The sequence below is a fragment of the Miniopterus schreibersii genome, assembly GCF_964146895.1.
Source record: "Miniopterus schreibersii genome assembly, chromosome: 3".
Classification (NCBI taxonomy): domain Eukaryota; kingdom Metazoa; phylum Chordata; class Mammalia; order Chiroptera; family Miniopteridae; genus Miniopterus; species Miniopterus schreibersii.
This window is the reverse complement of record NC_138103.1, coordinates 56,933,336-56,947,552: the sequence shown is the minus strand read 5'-3', so window position 1 is coordinate 56,947,552 and position 14,217 is coordinate 56,933,336. Positions and strand designations below refer to the sequence as shown.

The following is a 14,217-nucleotide window of genomic DNA, read 5'->3' as shown; positions in this document are numbered from 1 at the left end:
TATTAACTAATTTGTTAATACAGATTTTATCTGGAAAAATAATTATATTAAGCAGGGATGACAGTATCAAATATTCTTGAATAAACCACCAACATAAGAAAACTCAAGATGATTAAAGTCATAACAAACTAAGAGATTTGGCAGCCAGGGTAATGTTAGTGTGATCATTGGCATCATGGACTGACTTACACTGGATAGGAGAGAATGCTAACAAATTCAGAGGATATTAACCTTCCTTTCCCACTACCTCAAATGTATAGTGTCAGTGGCTTGGCCTTAATATGGTTAAAAGCTCTGGAGTTAGTACAAAAACTTTTTTAATAAAAAGAGATGCAATTAAATACAATTTTAAGATCAAGATGATTGTAAAATTGGAAAAGGATTACACCATAAATTCCTCCGTTAAATAAAAGCTCCAAAGATCTCAATTCTTTTTGCTACTGTAGGTAATTTTAAAAAATTAAGGGGAAAGGTTTTTTGTTGTGTAAAATTTACATATAAATAGAGCACGTTATTATATGACTGATGTCCACAACTTGCTAAGAAGTCCACCCTGCCTTATGAGGTCTTTCTTCTTCCCCAAGATCCAAGATCCTTCCAAGAACATTCATCTGAAATTTGTTTTCATTTTATTTCATTTATGTTCTGTAAGTAATCCAGTGGATTTTGTTTCAGTATAACAAGGGGGAAATTTGAATTGGTAAATCTTTGGCAATTCGGTCTATCTTACACAGTGTCTTCATATCAGATAGTTCAAAGAGGAGAAAAGGTTTGCTTTATTAAATTAAACTCACCAGCTTCCATTTTAGATTGAATAAAAAATAGAAACTTTATTTTGGAGATCTTTTTAAAATATGAAAAATAAGGGGTAAAAAGTTTTAAAAAACAGTTTTACAAATGTACATGCTAACAATGTTCTACAATTCCATTTTGTATTTGTATAAAATACATTATACAAAAGATTTATAGTATTTGCATATATAAAAATTAAATATTGCATTCAGATATTTCTATGATCTAAAAGTGCAATATGCACATACTTAGAAGAAAAATACTTCCTGAGAAACATTGTTGTAATTCCAAATAATGATGATTCCCATTCCAAAGTGCCATTTAAAATACTTTTAAAAACTCCACTTTTACCCTATAGCACTTTGGATCCTTGCGTCATATTTCTAAAACTCTTAACTGTATCCTTCATATTCCCAAGTAGGTAATTTTAGAAGTAGATACCTTTAAAAAGAACTAATTATTAAGTAATGAACCATTATGGTTCATTGAAAGAACTCTTCAGGCCACTGAACAGCAAGTGGAGTCCAGAAAAAGAAAAGCTTTAGAAAACAAAAAGCCCTCTGCGTAAGTTAATTTAACATGTGGTCTTCTAATTCTTAATGTGGCCAGCAGACTCTATAGTTAGTTTTTCTTAAACAGTATTCATTAGTTCAAAACAACCTTAACCACTGGTACCCAGACTTAAAAAGAAAATCTCCCCTAAAAATAGATTTTTCTTCACTTAACTCCAGTTTTTTAAGTGAACCAAATGCAATGATTCACACACAGTTGTTACTTTTATAGTTGCACATATATATCTCTCTTCTAATGTGAAGCCTCAAAGTAAATTCAAATAAGGGTTTCAACACAAAATTCACAATTTTTCTTATTTTATTAAGTTTTACAAAATAACCTGCATTTGCTACAAATTTTGAGGTATATTAGTACTTTTTAAAAGCTAAATTTATTTATTAAATGCTTAGGAATTTTTTTCTTTTAAAAATGACACAACGATTAGAATCTATAATTCCATATATAACACAGAATTATAATTCAAATTATATTCAATTAAAAATATGTAATTCAGATATACAGAAAAAGTAAACTGCCTGTGTCATAGGATGCTGTATTTCCTTCAAGGAATAGGACACTAACAAATATACAGTATACCTCACTACTTTAAAAATAACTTCTCTGGGAATCAGACCTCTCTATCACAATTTCAAAGTACCACTAGCAAAAAGGAATCACTGACTTTCCGTAATTTCACCACGTTGATGTAAACACAGTTCTTCAAAGGACATCTAGCCCGTTCTACCTTAAAATAATCTGTATTTTCTTCCCTAAAACTTGATTTTCAGCAGGCTTAATAAATACAATGTAAACTGACCATGTTAACATTGAGCATAAATTAGAAAGTTCACACTCCTCTTTTCAAGATGCCCAAGGCACATTAAAACAGTGTTTTAAATTTTAAACTAAGAGTTACTCAAAGAATCAATTTGCTACAATTTCCATATTAACACTTTTTGGTAATTATCTAAGGTCCTCAAATACATATTTGACATCTCTGTCCTGTTTTTTTAATACTTTGCTACTAAAGGTACATAAAACCCCATTTACCACATATATTTATTCCCACCACTTTGTATCAAGATTGGAGTTTGAAATACAAAGTGGTCAAAAAGCTGAATATTAAAATTAGGAAATAATGCCCAGAAAATGAGGTGGTATTATAGATCTTAAGGTACATACTTTATTATATAAAAAACAGGCAATCCAGACTCCACCGAATCGCTCCTAATGAATCATTTTGGTTACATTTTTAAAAACACATACTTTTAAAAATTAAATGATGGAATCAGTATGCAAATGCTTCTTATCTAGCAGACCCACAGATCTTAAAAGTGGCACTATCAAGCCCTTTTGATCATACACTTTTGGCCTCTGTTCCCCAATTTTATGCTATAGTTCAAGGGAAAAAAGGTTTAAGTTGGACATTTTTCTCTTTGAAAAACAGAGTTTAAGGGATCAATAAATAAAGCAATGTGTTGGTTATTGCTAATGCCAAAGGCATCTTTACTCATGCTTTTGCTTAATGAACCATTTCTGCAACAGACCTCAGAGGCAGACAATGAAAACTTGTTTTGACCCCATTAATTTGTGCTTGATAGTGAAAGTGGAGACAAATTTATACAGCCTGTGGTATGAATCCCATTGGACTATCTGAAATAATGCCTACTTTTAATTCTAAAACTTGTATTAGCTTACATATTTTATAAGGCATTAAATGTAATTAAGGCATGTTACCACATGTAACATAGCAACATCTTATCACAGTATGTAGGAAATCATTCTTTAAATAATGCTGACCAGTACATGTGTAACACTTTAATCAAAGAATTACAAAAGTGCTTTCAAATATCAGAGGCAAATATAATGACTTAAAAATAAGAAGCAGAGGCAGCATTCTTTGAGAGACAAAGATTACTTTAGGTTCCTGACCTAATCCAGTGTTCTAGTGACCAATTGGCAACTTCCCAACCACAACACATTACTTTAGGGCTTAAAAATATTTAATTTCTATGTCAGCCTCTATTACAGACATCATACACTGCTTTCCTACCTCTGTGTCTACTTATGTCTTCATAGTGTGTTAAACTTTTCAAAAGTTTTAAAATGGAGTACTAAGTATGTGGTATCATAAATAATTTTAGAATCAAACTTTTTTGCAACTAAATATCGTGATGGTTCATAGTAAATTTTCTTCTGTTGCAGATATCTGGTGCTACCATTATTCTGCTTAATAAACATTAATAAGCTTAACCAAAAAATAATTAAAGTTTAAACATAACTGGTCTTGCATAAGAAAAATGTTGTTTTCCAAGAACTTCCTAGACACATATTTAAATTCTTTTTGCTTTAAGCATTGATATAACATATATAGATTTACTGTTTTCAATATTGACAACTAACTGCGGGAATTTTATACTCAATCCATTTGTAAATGGCTCAAAAAAAAAAGGTGAAAAACAAAAGCATCTTCAACGTCCCTAAATTCTGCTTTTGAAGTGGTTATTGAATATAACTGATTCACTACTTTCCAGATGAACATGTGATCACAAACACTGTAATTATGAGCTAATTGCTATGCTTTGTGTTGAGTAGCAGGAGACTAAGAATTTTGACTATATAGTTTATGATCATCTTGTTGGCCAAACGGTATTCCTTTAGTTGGAGCAATTCCATTTTCCATTTCTCTCTGCTGTGACGGGGGTGTGACTCCTGAATGCAAATGTGAAGAATCCACTGTTGAATGGTGGCTAACATCCACTTTAGCTAAAATTTCGTAATACAGCAAATAAAATACTGGCGTTATTATGCCCACTATTAGCATTATCACTACAGCTGTCCACCACCCTATTCCCCAGTCTGCTCCATAATAAGGATCCTTACGTTGAATGTTTCTGTTATCAGGTTCAAAACGTATTTGTTGTGCTGTTAAGGCAGACACCACCTCATTAAGGTTCTCTCTTTTGGTGTCTGTACATTTTACTAATTGTTCTATGTCTCGGTCTACTTCTTTTAAAAAGCTACCAGCTGAATCACTGGAAGAAAGAGAATCATTAAGTGACAGAATTTCCTGTTGCTCTGGAACGTACTGAACAGATGAAGGACGTGAAGCCTGTCTTCCTTTTGGAGGATATAGTGTTTCAGTCAACGAACTAAACTTTTTTACTGGAATTTTGACAGACCTAAGGGCAAAAAAGTCTTGATCGCTGATGAGATTGTTAACCCTCTTGATATCTGCTACCTGTAAAAGAAAATTAAAAAAAAAAAATTCAACTGAATTCTCAATCAAAATAGAGGTAGCAATATTCATTCATCCCACTTATTTTGGGAGGGGGGAAAAAGTTAAACTTAACTATTAGTAGTATTATCACACCCAGAGAAATTGTATTTTATTTGTGGATAACAGTTCTACACCCCTTTGGATTTACCAGTCTTAGGAAATCACCAATGAACCTTTTACCATCTCCCACGTTTAATGGCCCTAATGCCAGCTATTTAAGTAGATTCTAGGATGTATGTCTAAAATGCAGATGAATGATCTTACCTAGAGATATATATTTGTGGGTTGCCAGCAAAAATGGTAACTGGAGTTACAAGAGTAGATGGATTCACTAGAAAGACAGGAGTAAAAGGTGACATAGGAAAGACCCCTGAGGAATACCAACATTTGAAGGGTATGCTGAGTAAGAGAAATCCACAAAGGAGATTAAGAGTGACCAGGAAAGCAATAGATGATAGTGGTTATAAGCATGGACTATCTGGGTTTGAAGCATGGCTGACACTTTCTAGCTGTCTGATTTGGGGCAAGTTCTTTAACCTCTCTGAAATTCGGTTTCCACATATGTAAAATGACATATGGTTGTTGTAAAGATTAATAAATTAAAATGTATGAAGGACATTTAGAAAAGGGATATACAGTATAGAATGTTAATGCAAACATTAGCTGTTCTTAAATATTAGTAACAGGAAAATCAGAAACCTGCAGTATCAAGGTCAAACAAAGGGTTTTTAGGAGGGAGTGAACTGAATCAATGGTAGATTACTGGTCAAGTCCATTGAATACTGAGAGAGTTCTAGCTGGAAAAATCATCTCCCATGAAGTGCACGTGGGGGAGGAGGGAGAGAGGACTGAAGAGTAAGTAGGAGATAAGACAGTAGAGATAAGGGTCCTTTGTCATATTACTACCTCAATATTGTTTTATCTTAAGGCAAAAGAAGATACCTTGACAACCAACAAAACAAAAAGAAAACCAACCAAATGGGAGATGTTATTTGCAAACAACAGCTCTGACAAGGGGTTAATATCCAAAATATATAAAGAATTCATACAACTCAACACCAAACAATCCAATTAAAAATAGGCAGGGACCTGAGAAGACACTTTTCCTAAGACATATAAATGGCTAACAATATCTATGAAAAGATTCTCAATTTCGCTGGCTATTAGGGAAATGCAAATCAAAACCACAATGATAGCCCTGGTCATTGTGGTTCAGTTAGTTGGGCATTGTTCCATGCACCAAAAGGTTGCCAGTTTGATTCCTAGTAGGGACAGTAGGGGTTGGGGCTCCATTCCAGTAGGGGCCATGCAGGAGGCAGCCAATCTATGTTTCACTTTCACACGATGTTTCTCTAACTCCCTCTCTCTTCCTCTCTAAAAATCAATAAACAAAAACAAAAAACTACAATGACACACCACCTCATATCTGGTAGAATGGTTATTATCAACAGAAAAGTAGTAAGTGTTGGAGAGGTTGTAGGGGAAAATGAACCCTCATTCACTGCTGGTCAGAGTGTAAACTGGTACAGCCACTATGGAAAACAGTATGGAGGCACTTCAAAAAATTAAGAATAGAGTTACCATATGACCCAGCAAACCCTCTTCTGGGTTATTTTCACAAAAAATTAGGAAACATTTATTCGCAAAGATTTATGAACCCCTATGTTCATTGCAGCATTATACACAGTAGCCAAAACATGGAAACAACCTACGTGTCCTTCAATGGCTGACTGAATAAATGAGATGTGGTACATATATACAGTGCAATACTACCCAACCATAAGAAAAGATGAAATACTGCCATTTGGGACAACATGGATGGATCTTGAGAATACCATGCTAAGTGAAATAAGTCAGAAAAAGTCAAGAACTGTATTTCACTCGTATGTGGGATATAAAACTGAAAGTAACAAATGAACAAACAAGAAAAAAACTCATAGGCACAGACAACAGTACGGTGGTTACTGGAGGAAAGGGGGGTAGGAAATAGTAAAGGGTAAACGGGGTCAAATACATGGCGATGGAAGATTTGACTTTGGGTGGTGGGCACACAACGCAATACACAGATGTATCAGAACTGTACACTTGAAACCTATATAATTTTATTAACCAGTATCACCCCAATAAATTTAAACAAAAAAAGACTCATTTACAAACCCCAGAGCCTGACCCTATTTTCTTTAAATGTTCCCTTGCTTGATTATACTCTAATAATTGCTCAATACTCTCTCTGAACTAGGCTTCTGAGGTTTAGTATCTACCTAGGTTCTCTCTCTGAATAGACCTATACTTTCTGTTATACTAATTTGCTTGGATGCATTCAGGATTCCAACCTTGGACTTTTTGGTTTATTACTCTTTTATAACTGGCAATTTTTAAATAATTCCTATTACTGAATATAAGTGGGATACAGCACTAAGTACTGTATTTTTTAAATGATAAATCCTTTGGTAAGGTTAATCTTTTTTTTTGCTGCTTGAGCATTGCTAATCTTAACTCCCTAATTCTGTATCAATTTTCCCACTACTATGGCCCCAATGCCATCTTTCCTCTGTTAAGCTAATTACCCTTCACGAGTCTTCATTCTAAATGAGGAATCAGCTGACATATCATGTGATTACCCCCAAATACATTTTCTATCAGCTTCTCTATTCTTACTAACAAATACTTTAGTCTAAGCCCTGATCATCTTCATTTGGATTATTCCAATACCCTCTCTCCTGGATCCCCTCCATTTCACCAGGAGGCTCCCCTATCACTTTGCAGCACTCTTGTTAAAACCATACAGTGTTCTCTTTCTTACTATTGGGGTAAAATTTTCATTAGTTTTCTGAAAGTGTTTCACCCCAATCAGTCTATGACACTCATTTCTGAAATACCTATTAAATTTCCAGTTGTTCACCTTATTTCCTCCTTGAAATCTTCTCTACATCGCTGTCATGTGCCAGAAATACTTTCTCCTTTTCACCTACCTCACTGAAAATACGACCTATTTTCAATCATTCAAATGGGATTTCAAATTTCTCTTCTAAGGAAACTTTCCAGGTTCATGAAAAACTAATGAAGCTGGACCACACTTTTCACTACAAATCACATATTCTCATGTTTATTTGCATTAAAAACTAAATCAGATTTTCTGATTAAATGGTATTGCCATACATGAATTGCCCCCCAAAAAACAAACCCCAGCTCTTCTACCTCATCAAGAAATGCATTTCAAAGACATATTTTATTACTTTTAAAAAAATATTTTTATTAATTTTAGAGGGAGAGACAGAAACATAGATGACAGAGAAACATTGATTGGCTGCCTCCTGCATACCCTCTATTGGGGATCAAGCCCACAACCTGGGCTTGTGCCCTGACTGGGTATTGAGACAGTGACCTCTTGGTGCACAGGACGATCCACTGAGCCACACTGGCCGGGCTTTGTTAAACTTTTAAATAAAAACTTATAATATGTTTTGATCAATTTTGAATAATTGCAATAATTATTATCCAGAAAAAAAACAATACATAGAATGTCATGGTTATAGTAGATTTTAAAAATTCAATTTAAATATATCTATGTGTGTGTTTGTGTATATATATGTTTACAAATATATAGGGGGGGTCCCAAAAATGTATACACACACTTTTAATAATTATAAAGGCAGTGTTTATTAAAATACATTTAATTTTCAAAATTGAGCTATCAGCTGTTAAAGTGTATATACCTTTTTTTTGGGACAACCTGTATGTGGGTGTTTCTATTTCAGATAACTATGACAGGTAATCATAAAAAGTTTTCAAGTATAAAAATAATTTACATTATGAAAGATTTTGGGGGTGAGAATGAAAATATTAACCAAGGAGAAAATGATATAAAATTTCATGCTTATAAAAAAAGAGCATATATATTATATCTATATGTTTACATGAATTAGTTCAGGTAGCAAATCCTAAATTAGTATTTAGAATTCCATGCCTACATTAAAGACTATTCTAAAGTCTTATTTTAAAATATCAATATTGATGTTATAGAAATTATATCTTTGTAACTATTTTAAGTCATTAGGAAGTATTTAAGAAGTTCGCTTTAAAATGTGCAAAGAGGTACATGACACATACATTTCAAAATTCTATTGGGAGTATGAGAATAAAAAGTTTGAAAACCAATGTTCTAAACAGTCTCCATATCAATGTGTTTACATGAAAACAGATTCCATGCTAAGGATGCAAAATAGAAATGACAGATATAAAATGGGTTTAAACAGTTTAATATCTACTAAAATGAGAAATATACCTTTCCTTTTAGCTATCAATCCCACTTTTGGAATCTATTCTACAGAAATAAAAGTACCTCCATTTAAAGATATAATTGTGATGATACTCACAGCACAATGCAAACATGGGAAAAATCCTGACTATCCATGAGTATGAGATGGCTTAATAATTATGGTACAACTATACTATGGAAAATTACATAGCTATATAAAATAATGAGTTAGATCTATAAGACTATGAAGGAATATCCATGATAAACTAAGAAATGAAAAAGATAAAGGCAACTTGCAGAGTAATAGAGATGGTATAAACCAATTTTAAAAACACAAAAGTCACCAATCTCCCAAGAATTTTATTTTTATATATACATATACATACATATGTATGTATATTCTTAAAAGCACAAAAAAAGTATGAAAAGAAATGCAAGTGTGTTATTGCAGGAAATTGGGTCAGGGAAAAACTTCCTATATATTTCTACGTTCTCTTACAACTTGGATAAGGAAGAAAAGATAACATATTTGGGTGTTATTCAGTATTGAAAACAGAAGCAAGGATTTAGAAATAAGAAATTCAAGTATTCACTTTAAAATTTAAAAAGTTAACATCCACCAACATGATACAGATTTCTATGGAAAGAAGAAAAGAGGAGGGGAGGGAAGCAAGATAAAAAGGCACAGAATTTATTTCAATTTGTTCTATGAACAAATAATTTGTTTTGGACTGTATTATGCAAAATGAAATTAAAACTTACCGTGCAACAGTATTGAAGGGCTATTGCATTTAAAGTATCTCCTTCCTGTATATCTTTCGTTAATACTATGATGTCATCAAGTCTATCTCTTGATGTACTTCTTCGGACCTTCTCTTTTCCTCTGGACCGAAGCTCATACACTTCCGCATCCTCCTCCAACACATCAGTCTCTGTACAATTTCCAAATGCATGTACTTGACCACTTGAATGAACTCCTGGAAGAGGAAAACTACGATTCTGATGCCTTCCTGCCATAATGTCAAAACCTGGGCGGGGGGGAGAAGGCAAAGAAAACTTTGAAATGCAGCCGATCCATTGGACTGATTTTACATGAACCTTAATTCAGGACACTTTGTCTTTTTTTTTTTTTAAGAATGGTTTTAGTTATTTAGAAATTTAGGTTCAAGTTTTATAGCTGTCAAAGTACAATGAAAATATCTGGCAGTGGAGACAAGGGAATGGGACGAAGAGGTAATCCATTCTTATAGACGATAAATCACAAAACATGTAAGGGTGATTACATTTTAACAAGGACAGATTGCTACAATCTTTTTGTAGGTCAAAAAATTAAGCTTCCCTTATTTTGAGTATGAGAATAAAATGAGAGAAATAACTTTATATTATCTTTAAAATGTGTGAGATTATATATACACAATTTATAGTTCTGATGGAATCAATGTTTTATAGGTACACACAAATACTTTTATAAACCCAAAACTTTTCGCTTGTTCTGCATTTTAAGTGTATGTGGGGTTGAAATATCTTTTGTACTACCTACCTACCTCTTTGGATCGTGTTGACACTATTATTTATATGTACTACAGTAAGTGATTTTTATATAGGTTATGATTTTGCTCTTGACCTGGGATTTTTCTTCTCTGGAAGCTTTTCACCAAACTTTAACTTATCAAGTCCTCCTCAAACTCAATTTACAGTCCATAAACACTGTGAACAGATTTTAGGTCACAATGTGCATTTCTACTTCAGAAAAGACATTATAAAACTGACTGAGAGCTGACCTAAGTTAAAAACATGTATCCATTAATACTTTTTGTTTTATTGCATACTCACTCTCAACTCACCTTCAACAAGCTGATTTATTCTCATTAAAAGTGAACAATATGAGAACAGACTAATTCCACGTTCCCAGTTTTAGCTTGAAGAACTGAGCATTTAGTACCCTGGTGAAGGATAATCAGCATGCAAGGAAAATGGAAAAGGAGTGTTCAGAGGAGGAGGAAACCATGTATCATAAAAGCCAAGGTAAAATGATGTCTCAAAAGGACTTGTGAATATTATGAACAAGTACCAAGTGAAAAAGAGAAAAAAGAAATCAGAAAAGACAAACTCTGAAAGTCTGTGGAGTCTGGATGACAATAGATTATGCTTTCTATGTAGGCACATACTTATAAGAAATTTGGAACAATTTCATATAATTGAACCCAATCCTTGAAAACCAGTTTCTGACCCTGTTCTATGGCAACATAATGCTTTAAAAAAACTCAAGGGTTTCCATTCAGATAACACAGGTAACTAATAGCTATATATTAAGTAGATTACTTCACCTGTTCCTCCAGGTGCTACTTTATTACCTACCATGAACTGGGACTCCTAACTTGACAGCCCCACAGTTTACATTTCAAAGGCAATTTTTAAGGCATGAACAATGCTTTCAAGGAATTCTAACACAATAAACTTGTTTTAATACCACAATAAATTAAGGCATTTTATTTTTATTTAATTCTCAAAACTGAAAGAGACCGGCAGGCGTGGCTCAGCAGTTGAGCATCAACCTATGATCCAAGAGATCACTGTTCCATTCCCAGTCCGGCACACCCATGGGTTGTGAGCTGGATCCCCTGTGGGGGGCATGCAGGAGGCAGCACATCAATGACTCTCTCATCATTGATGTTTCTCTCTCTCTCCCTCTCCTTTCCTCTCTCTGAAATCAATAAAGATATGTTTTTTAAAAAAAAAAAAAAAAAAAGCTTAAAGAATATCTCACCTTTACCTAAAATCAGTAATAGTTTTATTTCCACTTATTTAACCAAGATTTTTCTATCCCATGTCTTCAATCTAGGGAATATCTGTGAATTCTGTGATTCGTAGGCACGTTTTATACCTATGTATATTTCTCTAGGGAAAATATTTACTATTTTCGTATTCTCAAAAGGAGTCCATGACTTTAAAAAGTTAACAACCACTTAGTATACAGCAATTTAAACATGGCTATAGTGTTTCAGTTATGCCACCTGTTAAAATTTTTCTACCTCAAATTCTGTTCTTAGAACCCCAAACTGGCTTAGCACAGCTGAAAGTCACCGAGCAATGCCCAAAAGCCATTTTAGATATTTATATCAACCTCTGTCCATGATATATTGCTAAATAATATTTGAAGACTCAACTTTATCCGTCTCACTATCTCTTAATTCTCCCTTGTAATGAAATGCAGGCAGCAGTATACCACAAACTGGTATTCTGTTTCTAAGTGATCAAGAACTGGTTGTGTGTCTAACTGCAGTGAGAAGCTAGACTTTGGCCCAGGCAGATAATTATCTGAGCCAACTATATACAGATTAGGAAGTACACAGTCCTCACGTCACCTGACTCAATTTTCTTCACTTGTCCTAATTCTCATCGAGCAAGAAAAAAGCCCGAACCCGCTCTTCAGAAAATTAAAACAAGTCTGCCTGCTATATAGATTACAAGCGTTCACAAAAATTACCAATGAATTCATCAGTTCAGTCTGTAGGTAAAAATGGTTTTCCAAACACCTGCATAACTGCTGCTGGCTGTTTCGCTTTGACAGTCCGTAAACAGCAAACCATAGGAGGGCCCTGTACCAGGCAGTTCACACCCGGACTGAACCACTGGGACGTATCCTCCAGAGCCAATTCCGTTTTTAAAAACGTAACTTCCCTCCCTCTCCATTCCACAAGCCTAGTTTTTCTTTTCCGTGTTATCCCCTGCAATGATTAAACCTCAGATTTTTACGTCACACCATCTCACTTGGACGATGTGGACAAGATGCCGTTAGCGAATATTCAATACAAACATGAAGTTGTGGGAGAACCAAAGTGGGTGAAAAACGCGTCGCTCGGGAAATCGGGCACGTAGAAATCCTTACTCTTAGCCTCAGTTTCCCCAACAATAAATGTAACCAGGGGCTTTGGAGGGGTTGGTATCCAAGGTGTCTACCTCCAGGTCTCCCCCGGCCGCCCCAGCCACAACCGCAGCCAATGGCCCCGCGTCGCCTCCAGCTCGGGCGCCGCCGGGGCCCAACCCCGCCGTCTGGGACGGAGCCACTCCCCACCTCTCGCCGCCATCTTTACCTGTTCCGTTAACACGGGGGACGCCAGGAGGAGACCGCTGCCAAGTCCGCCGCCGCTGCCGTCCCGGGCAAGTTCATGGCCGAACCTCCGTCTCCGGCTGCCACCGTTCTCCTCCTACACCGCCGCCGCCGCCGCCGCTACGGAGGCCAAAGTCCCCGCCTTCCCCGCCGTGCGCCGCCGCCACGTCCGCAAACCTGCCGTGCGTCATCGCGTCAAGTGGGCGGCGGTGGGAAGGGGCGGGGGCGGAAGCGCGGGGCGGGGGCGTGAGGGCGAGCTCAGGACCCCGGGCTCGCCAACCACAGGCTCCCGCCGGGCGCGCACGCGCAGGGTCTCCGCCGGGGCCGGGGGCGGGGCCGAGTTCCAGCCGCGCTCCTCCCTCCCTCCTCGGCCACGCCCCGTTACCCCCAGTGTTGCGCTCCGCCGGGCGAAGGCTTTAGGCTGACCCGGGTCCCGGGGCGACCTGCTGGTCCTGCCTTTGTCTCTCGTCCGCACGCGCCCCGCAGAACTGTCTAGAAAGCATTGCGTGGGGGTGGTGCTGAGGATGGGCGCAGGGCCGCCGTGCGGTTTTTGTGCTGCATCTGGGGATTTCTGTAGGGTGCGGCTGGACGCGCAAAAGCGCAGTGACGACGTCGATGTTTTAGAAAATTGTGCTACACTTATTTCTCTTTACGCTGAAGCCTCTAGTCTGAAGAAGAGGCAGAGCATTGAAGAAACACCCTTCGGGCGGCGGAAGACAGTTGTTGCAGCCTTTGTGTTTCTCGGTGAGGAAAGTGAGCCACCTAGAGTCCAGCCCTGGGAAATCTTTGCCCTCCAGCCGAGTTCTCAGGCCTCCTGCTCTCAGTGACACAAAGCCCTCTGTAAATTGTACTTACTTTGTTTTGAAAAATAATTGAAAGTCATTGGTACTTACAGTTGAGGTGTGTGAGATATTAGTTTGTTCAATAACGAACAAATTAGTTCAATGACTTCATACGTCATTTTCCTTATGACTTGACTAAATTAGTATGATAATGTACTTGAATTTATGTAAACTTCAACCCCTTGTGCGTGCTGCAAAAAATTTTAAACATGCAATACGTGACTATTTAGTCAGGGGCACTGATCTCTTTTCCTTAAGACTGTCAAACAACAACAAAAATGACAACAGCCAACACAACAATGTCAGGTGTGAATGCCCTGTCTTGAACCACAAGTACAGGGTGTCCCCCCAAAATGTATACACTGTTTAACAGCTCATAGCT

General features: G+C 36.4%; 1 protein-coding gene across 1 annotated transcript; it reads right to left on the bottom strand.

Moving 5' to 3' along the window:
• Positions 1-807: 807 nt before the first annotated feature.
• LYSMD3 (LysM domain containing 3) lies at positions 808-13,190 on the bottom strand. Its single transcript, XM_081131866.1, has 3 exons — positions 12,977-13,190; positions 9,645-9,910; positions 808-4,585 (listed from the first exon to the last, which is right to left on the bottom strand). Exons 2-3 carry the CDS (start codon positions 9,897-9,899, stop codon positions 3,947-3,949), a joined length of 894 nt encoding a protein of 297 aa, XP_080987992.1. The 5' UTR covers positions 9,900-9,910; positions 12,977-13,190; the 3' UTR covers positions 808-3,946.
• Between the last annotated feature and the right edge of the window lie 1,027 nt (positions 13,191-14,217).